The sequence below is a fragment of the Amphiura filiformis genome, chromosome 18 (genome assembly GCF_039555335.1).
Source record: "Amphiura filiformis chromosome 18, Afil_fr2py, whole genome shotgun sequence".
NCBI lineage: Eukaryota > Metazoa > Echinodermata > Ophiuroidea > Amphilepidida > Amphiuridae > Amphiura > Amphiura filiformis.
Window position 1 is genome coordinate 54185689 of NC_092645.1, and position 22935 is coordinate 54208623.

Below are 22935 nucleotides of genomic sequence, written 5' to 3' on the forward strand. Positions count from 1 at the left end.
GGCCAGGCCCGCAGGCCCCCCTGAATCCACGCCTGCAACAAGCGACGAAAATTGTAATTTATCATGGAACTTCAGTCATATTTTATCTGAAATCTGACTGGATGACAGGGCCTGCATGTATGATATGCATGGTACGATGACATGCAATCACTGACCTATCCCTAAAAGTACCGTAGTTGCGTGTATCACACCCGTTCCGGGTTCAAACCCCATTGTAGTATTCTATTGTTAAGCGGCTAAATAGGGTGATTCATCATTTACTTTGAATGAGCGGTCTCACACATAGTTTCTTTGAGGATTCAATTTTCAATTCTCACAATTTTCCTCATAATACAATGAAAAACAAAAGCAATAGCTATACAAACCCTAATAAAACAAAGTCAAACATAAGAATAATTAAAAAAGAATAAAAAATATTTCTTTTGTTTTTCATTGTATTATGAGAAAAATTATGAGAATTGAAAATAAGCATCTAGAAAGAAGTTATTCGTATGTTTGACTTTGTTTTATAAGGTGTTGTAAATCTAAATTCTCATAATTTTCCTCATAATACAATGAAAAACAAAAGAAATATATTTACATATCCTAATAAAGTTATTGTTATGTTTGACTTTATTTTATTAGGATTTGTAAATATATTTCTTTGTTTTTAATTGTATTATGAGGAAAATTATTAGAATTGAAAATAAGCATCTAAAAAAGTCATCCTTATGTTTGACTTTGTTTTATTAGGATATGTAAATATATTTCTTTTGTTTTTCATTGTATTATGAGGAAGATTATGAGAATTGAAAATGAGCATCTAGAAAAAATTATTCTTATGTCTGACTTTGTTTTATTAGGGTTTGAAAATCTATTTCTTTTGTTTTACATTGTATTATGAGGAAAATTATTAGAATTAAAAATAAGCATCTGAACAAGTCATCCTAATGTTTGACTTTGTTTTATTAGGATCGGTAAATATATTTCTTTTGTTTTTCATTATATTATGAGGAAAATTATGAGAATTGAAAATAAGCATCTAGAAAAAAGTCATTCTTATGTTTGACTTTGTTTTATTAGGATCTGTAAATCCATTTCTTTTGTTTTTTATTGTATTATGAGGAAAATTATGAGAATTGAAAATAAGCATCTAAAAAGTCATTCTTATGTTTGACTTTGTTTTATTAGGGTTTGAAAATCTATTTCTTTTGTTTTACATTGTATTATGAGGAAAATTATTAGAATTGAAAATAAGCATCAAAAAAGTCATTCTTATGTTTGACCTTGTTTTATTAGGGTTTGAAAATTGATTTCATTTGTTTTCATTGTACTATGAGGAATATTGTGATAATTTAGATTTACAACCATTATATAAAACAAAGTCAAACATATGAATAACTTTTCTTTCTAGATGCTTATTTTTTTCAATTTTCCTCATAAATAATGAAAGACAAAAGCAATAACATTACAAACCCTAATAAAACATAGTCAAACATAATAACAAAATTAAAAAAGAATAAAAATATATTTCTTTTGTTTTTCATTGTATTATGAGAAAAATTATGAGAATTGAAAATAAGCATCTAGAAAAAAGTTATTGTTATGTTTGACTTTATTTTATTAGGATTTGTAAATATATTTCTTTTGTTTTTAATTGTATTATGAGGAAAATTATTAGAATTGAAAATAAGCATCTAAAAAAGTCATCCTTATGTTTGACTTTGTATTAGGGTTTGAAAATCTATTTCTTTTGTTTTACATTGTATTATGAGGAAAATTATTAGAATTAAAAATAAGCATCTGAAAAAGTCATTCTTATGTTTGACTTTGTTTTATTAGGATCGGTAAATATATTTCTTTTGTTTTTCATTATATTATGCGGAAAATTATGAGAATTGAAAATAAGCATCTAGAAAAAAGTCATTCTTATGTTTGACTTTGTTTTATTAGGATCTGTAAATCCATTTCTTTTGTTTTTATTGTATTATGAGGAAAATTATGAGAATTGAAAATAAGCATCTAAAAAGTCATTCTTATGTTTGACTTTGTTTTATTAGGGTTTGAAAATCTATTTCTTTTGTTTTACATTGTATTATGAGGAAAATTATTAGAATTGAAAATAAGCATCAAAAAAGTCATTCTTATGTTTGACCTTGTTTTATTAGGGTTTGAAAATTGATTTCATTTGTTTTCATTGTACTATGAGGAATATTGTGATAATTTAGATTTACAACCATTATATAAAACAAAGTCAAACATACGAATAACTTCTTTCTAGATGCTTATTTTCAATTCTCATAATTTTCCTCATAATACAATGAAAGACAAAAGCAATAACATTACAAACCCTAATAAAACAAAGTCAAACATAATAATTCAAAAAGAATAAAAATATATTTCTTTTGTTTTTCATTGTATTATGAGAAAAATTATGAGAATTGAAAATAAGCATCTAGAAAAAAGTTATTGTTATGTTTGACTTTATTTTATTAGGATTTGTAAATATATTTCTTTTGTTTTTAATTGTATTATGAGGAAAATTATTAGAATTGAAAATAAGCATCTAAAAAAGTCATCCTTATGTTTGACTTTGTATTAGGGTTTGAAAATCTATTTCTTTTGTTTTACATTGTATTATGAGGAAAATTATTAGAATTAAAAATAAGCATCTGAAAAAGTCATTCTTATGTTTGACTTTGTTTTATTAGGATCGGTAAATATATTTCTTTTGTTTTTCATTATATTATGAGGAAAATTATGAGAATTGAAAATAAGCATCTAGAAAAAAGTCATTCTTATGTTTGACTTTGTTTTATTAGGATCTGTAAATCCATTTCTTTTGTTTTTATTGTATTATGAGGAAAATTATGAGAATTGAAAATAAGCATCTAAAAAGTCATTCTTATGTTTGACTTTGTTTTATTAGGGTTTGAAAATCTATTTCTTTTGTTTTACATTGTATTATGAGGAAAATTATTAGAATTGAAAATAAGCATCAAAAAAGTCATTCTTATGTTTGACCTTGTTTTATTAGGGTTTGAAAATTGATTTCATTTGTTTTCATTGTACTATGAGGAATATTGTGATAATTTAGATTTACAACCATTATATAAAACAAAGTCAAACATACGAATAACTTCTTTCTAGATGCTTATTTTCAATTCTCACAATTTTCCTCATAATACAATGAAAGACAAAAGCAATAGCATTACAAACCCTAATAAAACAAAGTCAAACATAATAATTAAAAAAGAATAAAAATATATTTCTTTTGTTTTTCATTGTATTATGAGAAAAATTATGAGAATTGAAAATAAGCATCTAGAAAAAAGTTATTGTTATGTTTGACTTTATTTTATTAGGATTTGTAAATATATTTCTTTTGTTTTTCATTGTATTATGAGTAAAATTATGAGAATTAAAAATGAGTATCTAGAAAAAGTTATTCTTATGTTTGACTTATTAGGGATTGAAAATCTATTTCTTTTGTTTTACATTGTATTATGAGGAAAATTATGAGAATTGAAAATAAGCATCTAGAAAAAAGTTATTGTTAGGTTTGACTTTGTTTTATTAGGATCTGTAAATATATTTCTTTTGTTTTACATTGTATTATGAGGAAAATGATAAGAATTGAAAATAAGCATCTAAAAAGTCATTCTTATGTTTGACTTTGTTTTATTAGGATCTGTAAATATATTTCTTTTGTTTTTCATTGTATTATGAGGAAACTTATGAGAATTGAAAATAAGCATCTAGAAAAAAGTCATTCTTATGTTTGACTTTGTTTTATTAGGATCTGTAAATCCATTTCTTTTGTTTTTTTTTTTTTTTTGAGGAAAATTATGAGAATGGAAAATAAGCATTGAAAAGAAGCATCTAGAAATTCTTATGTTTGACTTTGTTTTATTAGGGTTTGTAAATCTTAAAAAAATTATGAGAATTACAAATTTATTGAAAAGTTAGAATCTTTATATTAAGTTTGTATTTTGTCTTTTACTTTATCCCGCATTATACGGTATATTGTTTAGTGTCTCAAATGAGTATGAGGTATTAGGGTTTCTTTTCAAAACATGTCCGGGTTTTTTTCGACCCTAAATCGTGCCGTATCTATTGAGAGCATGTCAAAAACAGTGAGGGCGCTGTTTAGTGGCTCCTACCGGGAAAACGAGACGGAAGACTACCCATACATTGAAACATATGTTAAACTTTCATCGATTTGCAATCGACTGGTTATCATTAAATTTCTCGAAAACCCGGGCTCGAAAAGGCCTCAAAACGAGCAAAGAAAACTGCACTGGTGTTTCTACACGTATTTCAATGGGGCGATTATTTAGTGCTGTGCGCCCTGCACAGACAGCTCGTAACCCAATTAGAGAAATTGTCGAATTTGTTACAATTTTATCGTATTTCAGTACAGATACTACCGTGGTCACACTCAGTCACAGCCCTTGTACTATCTCTAGTTCAACTTTTGTGAGTGCATATTTATCAGAAATCGTATTATATATCCAATTCAGAATCGTAAATTGGTGGCACTGCTCACTCAGATGGCCAAACAGGTAAGCTTAAAATAAATGCGGTATTTAAGATGTTATTTATTATATCCTGTATATTTTGAGTATAAGATTGTGTATTTTGAACCTGCCGTCTCAGTTTTTGAACAGTCCAAAATTTTGTTGAAGTGCAAGTTTAGCATGTTTTGTAGTAGTGGACTGTTGTTGACATACATTGTAGTCCGAGGTTGCTCTAGACTAGCTTGCCAATCTCGTGTACACCGTTTGTACACTGAGACTGGAAGAGGAGGGTTAACGGATTTATATACTTGAGATAATCCCGTAGGTAATCCGATTGCACCTATTCATAGTCCCGGGGGGGCACTCAACTTTGGAAGTGACGGTATGTGCCTGTCAATAGGCCCCCTCTTTTGAAGTCGACTATACCCGATGACCCCCTTTTTTTAAAAGCCATACCCGATGACCCCCCTTTTTTTTAGTTGCGGCTACCCAATGACCCCCTTTTTTTGGTTGCGGCTACCCAATGACCCCCTTTTTTCTAGAATAGCATCATCAAAATGCAACAAAAAAATGCCGAAACTGTCAAATTTTGCTCCATTTTTTCAAAATTATGCCGAAATTTTCAAAATTTTGCTCCATTTTTCAAAATTTCTACCCGATGACCCTTTTTTAAATCTTATACTCGATGACCCCTTTTTTCAAAATATTGTACCCAATGACCCCCTTTTTTATTTTGTTTGTACCCAATGACCCCCTTTTTTAAAATAACGCTTTGTACCCGATAGGCCCCTACTTCGCGACTCCGGTAGGCACATACCCGTCACTTCCAAAGTTGAGTGCCCCCCCCCGGTTCATAGTCCTTTATTCTCAAGTAGTTAGACATCCACTTGCAGTAGCCTTTGATGTGATGTGTGAGACCGCTCACGGTCGACCGATTTTCACTCCAGAATTGGAAATATTTCGAATGTTTCTATAGAGAGTTTGTTGAAAAGTATGAAACGCGTGTATTAAGGACCCCCTGCTTGGATGGGATACCACATGTGGATATAATGCAAGAAAGAAATCAAGTGTTGTAAAATTTCCCCCCAAATCCGCCTTTTTTGTTAATATTATACATTTCTAAAGAAGAAAGTTTTAGGATTTTTTAGAGAAGGGATGATTGTTGATCATTTCTATTTTCAAGTTTTTATGTATTTTCCGGTCATTTCCTGTAAACCTAATAAAGATATTCTGATAATTGACAACATTCTCTTTCACAAATGATAGAGGCTGAAAGTGACAACAAGCCAGTGGCGGATCCAGAGCAGTCAGAGGGGGGGGGGGGCCCAATTTTTGAAAAAGAAATGTAAGTAATGGCCGCGAAGCGGCCATCCCGGAGCGCTTGCGCGACGTAGGGGGGTGTCTGAGGGGGGATGTGCCCCCCTGAGAAGTTAGAAACTTTTGGAAAATGTAGACCCATTTGAAGCCATTTGGTGGACCATTTTGTCACTATTATTGTGTAAAATTTTGGTTTGAAAAAGCCTAAAATTTGAGAAAAACAGCCCAATTGAAGCCATTAGTGTGGACAAGTTTTGACTTTTATTGTGTGAATTATTGCTTTATAATTATGTACCAATAAAGTTGCGCACGCAGGGGGGTGTCTGAGGGGGATGTTCCCCCTCAGAAGTGAGAAAAATTTGTAAAATGAAGGCCTATTGAAGCCATTTGGTGGACTATTTTGCACTATTTATTGTGTAAAATTTTATGTTTCAAAAGGCCGAAAATTTGCGAAATGAAGGCCCAATTGAAGCCATTTGGTGGACCATTTTGTCACTATTATTGTGTAAAATTTTGGTTTGAAAAAGCCTAAAATTTGAGAAAAACAGCCCAATTGAAGCCATTAGTGTGGACAATTGACTTTTATTGTGTGAATTATTGCTTTATAATTATGTACCAATAAAGTTGCGCACGCAGGGGGTGTCTGAGGGGGATGTTCCCCCTCCGAAGTGAGAAAATTTTGTAAAATGAAGGCCTATTGAAGCCATTTGGTGGACTATTTTGCACTATTTATTGTGTAAAATTTTATGTTTCAAAAGGCCGAAAATTTGCGAAATGAAGGCCCAATTGAAGCCATTCGTGGACAAGTTTTAACCTTTATAAATAAATTACCCTATAGGCCTATTGCTTTAGATGTAAACATAAAGTTGCGCACACAGGGGGGTGTCTGAGGGGGGATATGCCCCCCTCAGAAGTGAGAAACTTTTGCAAAATGAAGACCTAATTGAAGCCATTTGGTGGACCATTTTTACACTATCATTGCGTTTTAAAACAAAAAAGGTTTGTAAAATTTTAAATGTAACACTGACACTTTATAGGCCTAAGACTTGAGATTCGCAATTAAAGCATGCATGGTGTTGAATTGAAGTCGGCTCGGAGTCCGTCTTAATAGGCCTACTGAATTTGGTGACAAAATGTGACGGGCCCTACATATCGGTGGGCCCGCCGTAATTTTCACATGCTTTTAGGCAGAGGACCCGCCTTCAAGCAAAATAATCACATACCTATATAGACTGACCCGACTGCGATTTAGGCATGGGCCTACTATAGTACTATACGTGCAATTTAACCTTTTCCCTTCTCCTTTTCTCCCTTTTTTCTTCTTTTTTTCTCCTTTTCTCCTCTTTCTCTTCTCTTCTCTCCTTTCCTTTTTTTTTTTTTTGGGAGGGGGGGGCCCGGGCCCGCGAGCCCCCCCCCCCTGAATCCGCGCCTGCAACAAGCGACGAAAATTGTAATTTATCATGGAACTTCAGTCATATTTTATCTGAAATCTGACTGGATGACAGGCCTGCATGTATGATATGCATGGTACGATGACATGCAATCACTGACCTATCCCTAAAAGTACCGTAGTTGCGTGTATCACACCCGTTCCGGGTTCAAACCCCATTGTAGTATTCTATTGTTAAGCGGCTAAATAGGGTGATTCATCATTTACTTTGAATGAGCGGTCTCACACATAGTTTGTTTGAGGATAGCTGGATCAACCTCCTCTTCCTTACATCTTCTCTGGATTTACACACTTAACGTTTTGCGCAGCTCAAACATTTCACTTTTTTTTTGCAATTCAGTCAATTTATATGAAATTGGTACTCACATATCTGATCTCCAAATCATAGTTATCTTATTCAATGTATCCAAGTAGATTAAACTTGGAATTTCTGATACTTTAAAGATAATTTCCAAGCCGTTGACCCCCCTACGTCTGACGAGCGTGATCGGTGGTGAAACAATGCAAGTCACGAGATGACCCACCTCATTTACAGCCGGTTTCTGTCATCAAGTCGTGTTCGCGATACAGCCACGTGCACAAGTGAGGTCGTGACGTCGATAACAACGAGTAAACAAAATGGCTGGGAGAACTGAGAAAGTCGTGGTTTTTTTTTAATGTTTCATCGTGACGATCAGAAACATCAAAACCTTTTTTTGACTGCGCTTGATATGCTAACGATATACAGATGTACATTGAACGATATAAATTGGATGGTAAATAAGCCAAATATTGCAAGAAAACTACTCGCTAGAATCCTAGCGAGCCCGCAAAAAAATGTCCGTACATGCGAAAGTAATATTGACAACGTAAAATCCCGACTAGCTCAGACTGATATTCTAGTTTAATAAACTTTCATATTCTCCAATTCGTCGGACGTATCTAGACTCACTTGCCATGCAGTCTCATGGACATAATTCAATATGATGATATTCGACATATTTATTTTTAACATTTATGAGAAAATTGGTACATGAATTTGTTATGTGCTACGGTACTCTTAGAGGTGCTCTGACGATAACACTCCGATATCCGATCGCCATCCTATTCAATCTATTCTTTATGTAAATCACAGTTTATTACTCTAAGACTTGATTTATAGTTCACATTACAATAGTGTAAGGAAATGAATTTTGAAAAATATTCTGGGTGTCCTCCTCGCAAATGTTACAATAGCTTTAACCTGAACTTTATCAAATTCAGCTGAACATTCAATCACAAAGATTAAAAAAATTTGTTCATTCACAATCACACTATTGTACATTCCAAGTATTTATCTTTTGTAGGCTTGACTACGTACATTTTTGTACCAGGTCAGATTGAATCCATACATTGCCATGTTGCTATATAGTAGAACAGAGTAATGGACAGTATGATATAAGACCAACTTAGTTCAGTCTATCTATCAATTAGTCTGGCTGCCAGTGGGAATGACATTGTTTTGGTGTCCATAGTTTTGTTTTTGATGGATATTGCTTCTCAAGATCACCAAATTCAAAAATAAGTTTACTGGAACTCTGTCACAAGCATTTTGAGATATGGTTGGTCAAAGTTCACACAGAGGTAATTTTTCAGGTTTTGACCCTGTGGAGGTCAAATTGTGACCTTTGACCTTTTTGATAACAGAAGGGTATGCCACAGATAGGTAAAAATATATTTTTTCTGGATCGCCATGCAAGCTGCAGAGGAATAATTTCAGGAACTTGTCAACAGCATTTGAGAAATTTGAATTTTGACCTTTGTGTGAAATTTGACCCGCCATATCTCAAAATGCTCAATGCTGACATAGTTCCAATAAACTTATTTTTGAAGTTGGTGGTCTTGAGAAGCAATATCCATCAAAAACTATGGACACCAAAACAAGCTTCTGTGGCAAAATTGAGTTTGGCAATCGGACTACATGCACAACATTCTCTTTTGACCATGTTTTAATTCAAGAGTTTCAAGCAGGTCAAATTTTAACCAAGTACCGGTAATCATGTAATTATCCCAGATAACACACGGACGTCGGTCCGACGTCGGATATAAGGAGCTAGCAAAGTCGACCGGACGTCGGGATTCGTGTCGGGTGCTCATCGGGGGTGCATCCTGCCGTCGACACGTAAAAGACGTTCCAACGCTGGGCCGTCGTTTTGCCTACTGTCATGCCGATTTTATTCCGATGTTTAAAAAGGGTTGTCCCGACGTGGGACCAACTTTTTCATGTCGACTTGAAAAGGACGTCGTTCCGACTTAGGGGACAATGTTTTGCCGGCTACGGACCTTACTTATGCCGACGAGAAAAGTACGTTGGATTGTTTTAGGGCCAACTCTTTGCCTACGCTAGTGCCAATGGTATACCAACATAAAAAGTACGTTGGTTTTACTTACTCTTTTGCCAACGGTCCTGCTGATTGTATACGACATGATGGTCCGACTTCGTAAAGTACGGCAACGGAAGTTGTGAAGGCATCGTAGTGAGGAGAATCCTAGTTGTAAACACATAAAACCATGACGTAGTCATACACCGACCATGATAAAGTAAAGTACATCATGTAGTAAATGTATGACCCCGTGGTTGAACATGTTTCTGTTGACCGTTTTCTTTCACAAACATCAGTAAACGTCTGTGCCTACCTGTTTCGAGATTTAAAAAAGATCTAATATAGCAATACATTAGGCCCTAACTGGTTAAACATGAGTGGATTTGATGTAGTTTAATAGGTTTACACGTTAAAAATTCAAATTAGAAGAAAAATATTTAGAAAATACTTACTTGAACCTGCATAGGCCTAAGCTAGATACTTCTACTTCTACGCAAGTGCTTGTCAAAGCCTGCTCGGCAACTAGACAACACTTATCTCCTCATCACTCTTCAATGAATACGAGCAGCAATCACATAAACAGTATAATGTACAGCCAAAAAGATATAATATTATCCATAACTTCCAAAAAATATTAACGATATTGCGCTTGTCTCTTTGTGATATTTGAATTTCAACTGCCACGCACGGATGTATGTAATTCTACGTAGCGTGCATTGGCTGTACATGTTTACGCCAACGGAGGCCAAAAGTTCACTTCCAACACTGGGCAACAGGGGTTAAGATCAGTTCAAATGTTATAACGGTTTTGTATAGTCTCATCACCCGTGAGCTGCCTACTCATTTCAAAACAAACATCGTCATGATAATAGCTAGCCTATGACTGGGTCATCATTTCAACTCTAAAATCGAGATTATAATATAAGGCCTAGGCATGTGCCTATTTATTTTGTGGGAAATCTTTTTGTTTTATCGCGTTAGTCATTTACACAGGTTATTATTATTATGACGTGAGTTTTAACATTGTTCAACACATTATAGTATAACACTTTCGACCAGGTAATGTACAGAACAGGTATAAAGATGAGCCATTGCATTGCCGGGTGGAGGGGCTATGAATTAATTAATAGGCCTACCCCATTCCAGGCAAAGAAATTTTTAACCCAATTTTGCAATTTAAATTATGCAAATAAAGATCGTCCTATACGTATATAGGCCTAGGCCTATACGGTTCACTGTCGTTGGACCAACGTTTTACCGACTACCCATAAAAGACGTCGTTACTCGACCGTAGGTCCGACTTTTTCCGACTATGCATGAAAGACGCCGGCTGACTGTTGTTGGCCCGACGTCCTTCCAACTATCTGAAGAAGACGTCGTTACATTGCCGTAGGCCCGACGCCGTTCCGTAGAAGCAAGGGCGACTCCGACGTGTTTCCACCATGTCCAACCCATTGCCAACGTAGGCCCGACGTATCGGTGTTTACTGGGATGTAACACCAACAATTTCAACAAAAGGTATAGTTGTGATTGTGATCCCAGCAGTAATCTAATCTAATACTATTAGCGATTTAACAAGATTAGATCCATCACATGCCAAAATGATATATCCGCAACCACAATGTACTATATGGCCCTTTTTTAAAGGGCTAGTACAATGTACATTAGCTAGCTACTTATAGCTAGCTGCTTAAAAGAAGCTTCATATCCATGCAACTTCTAAAACAATTCTTTTTACCGCTTATTATCTTTTCTTTCTCATTTCAGAGCCATGAAGGCTAGACCCCAAATTCAGCATTTAGGGGGCAGGACACAGGACAAGACATATCAAGTACAAATTCAGTCAAATTATGCAAATAGTTTTCAACCATACAGATGTATCTACTGCAGACAGTTTTACAGTAATTTGTCATATTATGTGAAACATATGATAAGACATAGAGCAAAATTACATAGGTACTGGTACAGATGTAAACAGCCTCATAAAGGGATTTGTACAGTGAAATCATACAGATGTAAATATTGCACCAAGACTTTCTCCTACCCAAGTGCACTGAATACACATGAAAGGATTCACACCAAAGAGAAACCATACCAATGTAAATATTGTGAATCGAGTTTCTCACGGTCATGTAACAAGATTAGACATGAAAGGATTCACACCAAAGAGAAACCATACCAATGTAAATATTGTGAAAAGAGTTTCTCACAGACAAATAACAGGACTATACATGAAAGGATTCACATGAAAGAGAAGCCATACCAATGTGCATATTGTGAAAAGAGTTTCTCACATTCAGATAACAGGACTGTACATGAAAGGTGTCATACTAAACAGAAACCATACCAATGTAAATATTGTGAAAAGACTTTCTCAGCTGTAAGTAGTAAGATCAGACATGAAAGGATTCACACTAAAGAGAAGCCATACCAATGTAAATATTGTGAAAAGATTTTCTCAGATGCAGGTAACATGACTGTACATGAAAGGATTCACACCAAAGAGAAACCACACCAATGTAAATATTGTGAAAATAGTTTCTCAAATTCAAATCAAAAGACTGTACATGAAAGGGTTCACACCAATGAAAAGCCATACCAATGTAAATATTGTGAAAAGAGTTTCTCATATTTAGGTAACAAGACTGTACATGAAAGGATTCACACCAAAGAGAAACCATACCAATGTGAATACTGTGAAAAGAGTTTCTCAGATGCAAGTAGCAAGATTATACATGAAAGGATTCACACCAAAGCAAAACCATACCAATGTAAATATTGTGAAAAGAGTTTCTCAAATTCAGGTAATAAGATTAGACATGAAAAGATTCACACCAAAGAGAAACCATATCAATGTAAATATTGTGAAAAGAGTTTCTCACAGGCATATAACAGGACTGTACATGAAAGGATTCACACCAAAGAGAAGCCATACCAATGTAAATATTGTGGAAATAGTTTCTCAGATGCAGGCAACAAGACTAGACATGAAAGGATTTGTGAAAAGAGTTTCTCACATTCAGGAGACAAGACTAAATATGAAAGGATTCACACCAAAGAGAAGCCATTTTGTGAAAAGAGTTTCTCGGATTCAGGTAACAAGACTGTACATGAAAATTTCTACCAACAAATTCATAGTGGTCTCTTTTTAAGCTTATTATAATGCCAATTTAGGGATGTTAAGGCCATATAATTATTATAACATTTAACACAGATATCCCTTTTAATTTTGAGCCGAACAACTAAAAAAGGCAAAGCGAAGAAAATGGGAATTTTCGCAAATACGTATCACTCCTTCGGTCTTGTTACGGTATAATCCTTTGTGTAGATCACCGTCCTGCACGCCATGTACTTACTGTGTTATGAACATCGCGTATGCGTTCGACTAATATTTCCATCATAATAATAAAACGACAGTTCCTGCGTTTTATTCAAAACCTCGGATTTTGACAAAATTACAGCACCTAGGATCTTGATTTTTGCAAGGTATGTTGGTTAAAATAAAGTACAATATAATCATGTAAAAAAAACAGAATTTTGTAAAATATTGATGGCGTCCTCTTCAGCAAATGTTATAATATGGCTTTAAGGAAAAATGGGTGAGTATTTGCCCACATGCAATTTTAATGATATTCATATCCGACAATTCTTTTGTATTTCTTTATTTTTAATTAACCCGTATATCGCTAATGCAACATACCACCAAGTTCATACCGGTCTCATTTTAAAGGCATTTATAATGCCAATTTAGGGGTGTAAAGGAAAAAATTGATGGTGATTTGCCCTCATATTTTAATGGTATATCTGGCAATTGTTTTGTATTTCTTTATCTCTAATTACCCCGTATAATTGTTATTATAATTAGTCGGTTACGGTTTCTAGACTTTTTCCGGGGGGTACCCCTACAATGGGGGTCAAAATTACTAAAAATGTACTCTAAGGCCAATGGTGGTAATTTTGGTGTCTAAATATATGTTTATGGACATGCGAAAGTCATTTAGACAGTTTACGAAATCCAAAATGGCTTCCTTATGTTCCAAAATTCAAAATGGCGGCCAAAATGGTGAATTTTGATAAACTATGTAAATGACTTTTTCATGTCCACAGACATATTCATAGACACTCAAATCACCACCATCGGCCTGAAAAAACCGTTCAAATAAGTTTGCCTAAGACGAGTTGACCTCAATGTTTATCAACAAAGCCTGGGGGGTCACTCCCATTGTGGCCTGTACACCATCCGCGACAATAAAAACGTGTAAAAAGGGGGTAGGTACAATACGCGCGTATCGTGTTTAGGGTGTCAAAAACATGAAAAATCGGGGAAAAGGGTAGCAAAATTGCAATGGCAAACTTAGGCCTATACGCGGAAAGGGTATGAAATTTGATGCAAGGAATAAAATTCCAGTGAACCCCCTCCCGGCAACAAAGGCAAGGGACCGGTATATCTTTATGCTTGAGTGAACCCCATGCAACCAATACACTGTTCAATAGTCTTATAATGAAGTGGCGGGAGTTTTAAAAACACGAGCCCTTAACAAAACATGATTCGCGCACATTATACTGCCAGGCAAAAAACAATGGAAATTGTGATGATGCGTGTGCATACTCAGTGCCAGGCATTGACGTCAGAAGTCAACTCGTCTGTACTATAGGGCGAAAACTTAGGGACCGTTCACAAACGCTTGTTAGGGGGGCCTGATGCAAAAAAAATTCATCGCAAAACTTTTTCGCCCCTCCCCCCCTTTTCAGACCTCAAAAATTTTAGGGCCCCTTTTTGACATGAAAATTGTGGGTCAACCCAATAGAAAAGCATATAAACTCAATTCTTCCAAAAAAAGGGGGGTCTGAAAATTTTGAGGTCTGCAAAGGGTCCTAGGGGGGCCCCGAAAAATTTTGCGATGAAATTTTTTTGCATCTTGTTTGAGAACGGTCCCTTGAAGCTAAACTGATGAAATATTGTGAAAAGGTGGAATAAATTCGTGCAGTGGCGCGGCGTGCACAGCACATTGAAAGTGGGGGCCAGGTTGTTTGGTTCCCCGAATGGAGTGTAAGGTGCGGGCGAAATCAGTCATTTCGGGGGAAATGACTTGATTTCCCCCGTATGACCAACAACTTGGACGTGCCCTCGCCCCCCCACCACCACCACTGAATTCGTGCGTATCGCGAAAAAAAATTGTGCTTTGGGGGATAAAATGGTCAAATATGAGGTTAATTTGGTCAGAAACCCACATACAGTCACCAACATGGGGAGCTATGGGGGGGGGGTGATTGTATGGAATGCTGGACGGTTCGCACCCTTTCAATTTCGGACCCGTGCACTTTCGCCCCTTTCTATTTCGCACCCGTGCACTTTCGCCCCCTTTTTATACCGCGGGTATTGTGCTGCTGTCATGCTGTTGATTGATGCACGATCGATTGCTTGAACTCCCGGCAATGCGGTGTAGTACAGTGTATGTTTATAGTACTGGGCCGTCGGGCATGCACTAATATTAAGTCATGATAAACCCAGAAAGAAAGGATATTTTAAAACAAAATAGAGGAACGGTTTTTTTTCTCAAAATATATTACAGGCCAGATATTTTAGCAGCAGGCTTACCCAAAATAATGAAATAATTAGAATTCAATGATAAAAATAGTAATAATAATAAATAGTAATAATAATAAATTTATATTTAATTATTAATTATAATATGTATAAAAACAGGGGAAATTTGTTTCAACTGACGACCAAAGGATGGATCCAAAAGGATCATACAAGTGTCAACAAGCAATGGATAAAATTAAAAACAATGAAAGTATGACACAAAATCCAATGGGGGAGTAACACAAAACATATAAACAAAGTTAATTTAATAATATAATATTATGATAATAATAATATGATAATAATAATAATGATAATAATAATAATAATAATAATAATAATAATAATAATAATAATAACAATGATAATAATATAAACAAAGTTAATTTAAAAATATAATATGATGATAATAATAATAATATGATAATAATCAGAATAATAACAAAGATAATAACCCAGCAAACACAAAAACTCTTTAAAACGTTTTAAATAAGTTATATTTTGGGTTTTGGTTCAGGTAAAACGTTTAAATAACATTAAAATGTCGGGTTATATAAAGGTCATGAAATCGTTTTAAACGTTTTGTATGAAAACACACTACAACAATATTTTTAAAATGTTTTCGAAATGTCATTGTAAACTATTTTTGCAAACATTTTTGGCCAAATATTTTGTCAACACTTAAATAACATTATATTAAAATATTTGCACCAGGCAAACACAGAAATGTTCTTAAAATGTTATTTACAAAACGTTTTAATAACATTTAAATGTCGGGTTATATAAAGGTCACAAAAACATTTTAAAAACGTTATTGTAAATATTTTGGGCAAACATTTGTTTCAAAATATTTTTTCAACCCCAAAATAACATTCTGTTTAGAATGATTTGCACCAAGTTTTCAAAAACGTTTTTGGAATGTTATTAAAACGTTTTTATACCATTTATATAACCCGACATTTAAATGTTTTCTGTAAAACATTTGTGTTTCCTGTGCAGTAAATTACGAACAAATGTTTTTTAATGTTATAAAAACGTTTTATACCATTAATCTACCCTTTATATAACCAGACATTTAAAGGTTTTCTGACAACCTTTTATAACCTTTTGCGAATGATGTCGAAAACTTTTTGTGTTTGCTGGGAAGGGGCTGTGCAATAATTATTCCCCCCCCCCGGGGGTGTTAAGAAAGAAAGAAGAAAGAAAAACAAAGAAAGAAAGAAGAAGAAAGAAAGAGAAAGAAAGAAAGATAAAAAAGAACAAAAAGAAAAAGAAAAAAATAAATACAAAGAAATTAAGACGAACTGAACAAATCTAATTGATAGAAATAAATTATTATGTGCAGCAACATCCAAAAACAAGACATGTTTCAAAAGACAAAGCAGCTTTCTTGATAAAAAGAAAAGAAAACAAAGGCACTATAAAAAAAAAGAAAGAAAAAAAGTCATCCCCTTTACACGATCTTCTTTATTAATATCTAAGAAATAGATGCTATTACATTATTGACATCTTCGAGTTCAAACATCCTGCCTTAAAATTGTCGGTATAAACATCTTTATTTATTCCCTGGTATAAAGTATAAAGCGGATTAAGATACCGCGTAAGATATGCCGTGGTGTTAATGAAGCATCGTCATAATGAGTCCGTGATTGACAGGCCGGTAAACAAAATGAATCATGAACATATAAATGTCAATCATTTACAATGCAGAATTGGATAGCATTTTTTCCACAAATTTGTTTATTTACTTATGTTATTTATTAAAACCATATTTATACAGGGTTACCCTTCAGATAAATCTGCTAAATCTGCCCTGTGTCATGAAAACAATATGCATAACAATTTGTAGAATTATACATAGGCCCTATTATATGTAAGAATTTTTTAAAAACATAAACATCAAAAAATCATACATCAAAATTCATTAAAGAATTTACATTTCTTTGTTTTATACAATTTATGTAACACTTGTAGAAATATATATATTAAATTAACAGACGAAATACATCATTTATTAAAAGACATAAAAGTTAAAACATTTGGTTCATTATTTACATTTCTCATTAAAACGAACAGAAAACTTTCCTGATTAATAATATTTTGTATTTGGCAAAGAATAAGGATGCAATTGTAATATTTCTGAATGTGCAATCGTAACATATTGTTCGTAAATAAATATCTTTGTATGCATGTATTTCTTGACAAGTTTATACCGGCACGCGGCCGCGGGGCCCGGGGGCTTGTCAAGCAATCGATCGTACGTCACTAGGCATATGGCACTTTTGCGAGTCTGTTTACGGTACCATTGATTGAACCCACACCATACCCGGTGCTTTTCCGTAAGTCATTCATTACATAATGGGTTGAAGAAGTCACACCTTATGTCAAGCAATCGATCCAGTACGGGTATGTTCTGGGACGAATATATGCGTGCTACTGCCTAGTCACCGTAGGCTACCTCGCGGTGAAGAAAGGTGGCGAAAGTCAGCACAGCATTATCGCAAAGCTGCTGCCAGGCATTTGTTTTGCTTGTGCGCATTTGTCTTTGAGAAATTTGCTAAATATTTTTTTCCCATTAGTTTCATGTCAAAGAAGATCAATTCGGCAACATAAAGATGGGATAAAATTATAAATTATAAGCCATCAAATTTTTGGCCATATCAATATTAGGCCCTATATAAATTTTATAGGCCATAAATAATTAAACACTAAATTATATTAATAAAGTACGGTACTAATAAGGTAACATAATTCTAATAATAATAATAATAATAATATAATAATATAATAATATGATAATAATAATAATAATAATAATAATAATAATAATAATAATAATAATAATTATATAAAAATAATAAATAGGCCTAAAATAAAATAAAATAGAAATGAAATAAAATAGGCCTTTAGAAGTAAAATAAAATAACAAATCAAAAACATAATGAATACCAATCTTCAGTCGAAGCACATTTAATATATTGTAATATAAATATAGGCCTATTAAATTCAATCGAACCGGAGAGTCCATCAACATCCCGGGTAAACATACTATGAGTATTTGCTTTTGTACACGCTGGACTCAGTACCGGTACTGCAAACACAGACAATCAACACTAAACAGTCAACCAATACTATACACATACAACACCCCACTGTACCGCCAGGAGTTGAAGCGATCGATCATCAATCAACAGCAGCACATTACCCGCGGTTTAAAAAGGGGGCGAAAGTGCACGGGTCCGAAATTGAAAGGGGGCGAAAGTGCACGGGTCCGAAATTGAAAGGGTGCGAACCGTCCTGTTTCCATTGTATGGACCATCCCCCTGTCTACGCCTATGAATTCCTCAACCACCTGCTCCTACTTGGACCTGCTTGGCAGTTTCGTAATAGCGCCCTCAATCCTGCATTCAATCCATTTACAGTGTTTTTGTTGTTTAGATATTATTGACTTAAAATATACGTGTTAAATCAACATTTTCTGTTACACAACATTCACGTAAGCACAATAATTTATGAATATACTGACAACTAATATTAAGAAACTATTAGTAACTTCAAATAAGATTATCTTTATGTTCTTAGTTTCAGGAAAATTAGATGACAAATTCTAGAAACTCTGCAAGCAATCAATGAAACAGAAAAGCTTCGGTAGCATTTTTGATGAAAAGATGATGCAAATTTAACCAATTTTACCCAATACTAACACATTTTAATAAAAGCATCATGATTAAAGGAATCTTAGTCTTCAATAACCACGGAAAGCCGCGGCTTACGAAGTTCTATTCATATTATGTAAGTATTTCTTATGTGGCACTAAAAATGGGAGAAGTGCAAAATTTTGCACCCATTTACATTACACCAATACATGCATATCATGCATCATAATCATTATGATGATCATATTATGGAAACAGGACACCTCGCCCACACGCAACTTCGCCTACACGGCATCTCGCCTACGTGCCATCTCGCCCCCTATGCAATGCAATGCATTGCAATGGCGGTTATGGATGTATCATGACGATCGATGTGACCGGAAGGGTCGTGTGTTCCAGGGGTCGCGCTAACCTGCGTTTCTGCGCGTACAGCGCATATTTTTAAGTTTGAGCGCATCTATTCATTTTTGCATACCAGTTCAGGGGTTTTCATGCGCGCAGAAAAATGAAAACATGTGAAAGAAATAAAAGCTTCGATCGCCAATATTTACGACCTGTCCAGAAATTATGTAACATAAAAGGCAATAACATAAATGATGAAGTGAAGTCGCCATAGCATTGTAACATAATTTAAAAATAAAAATAAAATACACACCGCCAGCGTAATTTAACACAGATTGTGATATTGTCTAGAATCACTGATGAGTTTTATTGCAGTACTGAATGACGACACGTACGTGAGTTGGTAATTTCTAATTCTAGGGATCTGTAAGAAATGCTTCAAGGGTGGTGTGTAGAGATATGCCAGCGGTGAAATACGAAGCCGTAGAAGAAAAAAGTGACAAAAATTTGCCCTTGAATTATGTTTTATAGTCAAAATACTCCAGTAATTCAATAAATATCATGATATTTGGCCTAAACTTGAACTCATTTGCAATGAAATGTCATTTTTTATTGAGTAAATCATGGCTTTTTCACTCGCCCATGTGACTTGCAATGCTGTTGAATTCTGCACTTTGCCGAAGTAGAACTACATTTTATGGAATTCGGCGAACTTTTATAGCATAAAGCAACATTTTTATAGCAAGTACACTGCGTGGGCACTGCGTGGGAACTTTCTTTAAAAGCCAGATAGTTGGTTAATAGCGAGAATCGCGGCGTGAAAGGGAGATCACGTTTTTGCCAGGCCTTAACTATTTACACATAACCAAAATCACAAAATCTGATACTGATATATTGAAACGGACATTCAATACTTGACTAGAGAACCCCTTATTTTAGGATTTTAGCGCATATTTTGAACACTTTCAGGGGTTCTGAGAACCCCTGGTTTTAAAACCTAGTGCTACCCCTGGTGTGTTCCTGTGTTGGTAGCAGACTGTACGATCAAGGATTCGTTCCTATGAATGCACGGGAATATTCAACAAATTTGTGTGTGTGTGTGTGGGGGGGGGGGGGTATGTGTGTGCGTTTTATAAATTGAGGCCCCTACTGTCCGCGTCCCAGTGTAGATTGTGTTCGGTTTTTAACACACCGTGCTGATGTGGTCATTTTGTAACATCTTATAGGCCTATAGTAAATAGTACGGTAATATCCCGCACAAACAGCATGAATATTATAAACTTGTCATATGATTAGTGATAGGCTGTATAAGGGTGTAGTTGCAAACAGCTTAGGGTACCAGCTTATTTGATGCAGCTTGCTGTTCTGAGTAATTTGACACCAATTTTATTGAAATCGGCCAAAAATTGAGACAGTGCGGGCCAAATAACGACGCACAAGGGGGGGGGCAGATTTGACCTTTATTTTCTAGTTTTAAGGGAATTTTATCACATTAAGGATTATGTAATGCATTTTTGGTATCTACTTACATAGTTTTAGGTACAGGAAGGTCATTTATGCATTTTGTGTCAAATGAAACTTTTTAGTGTCCTTAAAATTAACAGTTTTGGGTAAAATTAGGCAGTGAGGGCGCTTTTACCTTTTAGCGACCACTTCATAACCATTTTTGATTTTTAAGTTAATCATACTAGAGATAATCATCCATCATCCATATTCTGACATTTTCAGCCATTTATCACATTTGGTGTGGCCGTGGCGTTAGTTTTTAATACAGGGATAACCTGCCCATAGCAATATACAGGGGTCAACGACCTTTGTATCACATGTAAGTCAATGGAAGCGTCTCTACACATTTTCAAATGGGTACCACGCACAAGTGAAATAAGGTTCGGAGTTCAAATTTGGATAGATGCTGTTATTTATCAGTAGCTTTGATTTGATAAGAAATGATAAAATTTTAGTAGGGGGGATACGTAACAGCTATTAGGCTGAACAGCGCCCTCACATCCTAAATTGGCTCTTAAACTTGCATCAAAACATACGATTTGTGTAAAATTTGCATAAATATATCCAGGGGACCCAAAATCATGTAAATAATCATTAGAATCCAACAAACAGCAAAGAAAAACGCCCATAATTGTGAAAATAGTGAAAAATAGGGGGGTCCCAAGAAATCCCCCTTACGCGTAGTTTTTTGGCCCGCACTGTCTCATTTTTCAACCGATTTTTTTTTAAAAGGTGTCAAAATGCTCAGGAGGATTAGCTGCTTCAATTCAGCTGGTACCCTAAGCTTTTTGAAACATCACCCCTTTTTTTGGGCTGTACAGCCTATCACTAATATGATATATCTTGTATTTTCGTCTCAGTTGAAAACGTTTGTCATTTTGTCTTTATTCATACAATATTGCTTTCTCGTATCATTTGGTTTTCAAAACAATAGCCTACCAATCCAACTTAGCAGAAAAATGGCTGTATTGTTATTATTTTATATATTGTTTTATTCACTTTTGAATTATGTTCAATATTATGGTCTTTCAGATTATGTGGTATCTTATACTATAGGCTATAAAATAAATGACATAAAAGTGGGAATATTTGAACTTTATTTATAATTTTAATATTTATTTTATATTATTAATATTATTATCATGATTATTATAATTATGATGCCAATATTATTATTTTGTGACAAAATAATGACATGAATGAATGAATTATTTTAACATTGTGATAACTTTTCATTGTTATCATTAATTTTTTATTTCGTTTCAAATTGTAATATTTTATATTTATTTAACTTATGCGCTGCGCACGAGATAAACTTGGTCAACTGTGTGGTCCTCTGCCATGCAGATCGATTTACCCGGTGGGATAATTGCCTATCGATTGGATTGGATTGATCATGGGTGATGTCACTGGCTTTAAACTTTGGTGGACAATAGAATATCCATTGATTGACAAGGTTACCCCTGCGTCCCCTAGCCGCTTGTGTTATAACAATATTTTTAAATATTTTAATATGTATGCATTTTTTCAACATGCATTTTTAATAATTTGATAACTTCGTGTTAAAGTGTGTTATACGTGAATTTTTATGAAGATAATTATAAAGAAAAATATGGCAGTCTTAATTTTCTTAATACCATTGATTGTTAAAACTTTCAGCGAGCAGGGCCTGTGCTGTGCGTTTCGCCCCTTTTTACACCGCAGGTATTTGCTGCCGACGATTGCTTGACAAGTCCCCTGCGTGCCTGCACACCGCCAGCCAAACCACGGAATGGCCCGGAAATGGAATATACTGGATACGTTGCGTGCTACGGTCACAGTGCCATTGATTTACCCATGTCATACCCGGCGCCTTCGCGGAAGTCTTTACTTGCCAGCGTGTTGGAGGACGGGTAGTGTGCGCAACAAAACATTTGTAATTGCGGGCCGTGTTAAAACATGTTTTGTGCTTGTAAGTCCGGACCTAGACTACTCCGTAGCCCACTTGCCCATTGTGCATACTCTGGATATTGCATTTTAGCTTAAAACTCCGATTTAAATAATTTGTGCACAATTGATAGATTTTCACAACTGATCATCTTTTTAGTCGCCGTACTCCCTCTGTTTGTTAGCTTCCCATTTTTAACTGGGACTTATGCGATTAATAAACTGGTAGATTCTAAAATCAGAATTGTTCAGTATTGAAGTGCTTATAATAATGACATTATGATGTTGCATTCAATAATATAAGCCTACG

At 34.6% G+C, this 22935-nt stretch overlaps 2 protein-coding genes across 3 annotated transcripts in view; both read left to right on the forward strand.

Moving 5' to 3' along the window:
• The first annotated feature begins 4374 nt into the window (after positions 1 to 4374).
• Positions 4375 to 12885, forward strand: LOC140139516 (uncharacterized). The gene is made up of 2 exons (XM_072161243.1): positions 4375 to 4544; positions 11376 to 12885. Exon 2 carries the CDS (start codon positions 11380 to 11382, stop codon positions 12769 to 12771), a length of 1392 nt encoding a protein of 463 aa, XP_072017344.1. The 5' UTR covers positions 4375 to 4544; positions 11376 to 11379; the 3' UTR covers positions 12772 to 12885.
• Positions 12886 to 18810: 5925 nt separating this feature from the next.
• LOC140138814 (AP-3 complex subunit sigma-2-like) overlaps positions 18811 to 22935 on the forward strand; it is a 32077-nt gene continuing 27952 nt past the window's right edge. For both annotated transcript variants that reach the window (XM_072160585.1, XM_072160586.1), the window contains exon 1: positions 18811 to 18987. In XM_072160585.1, the coding sequence (XP_072016686.1) occupies positions 18919 to 18987 (69 nt within the window). In that variant the 5' untranslated portion in view covers positions 18811 to 18918. The remainder of the gene's footprint in view (positions 18988 to 22935) is intronic.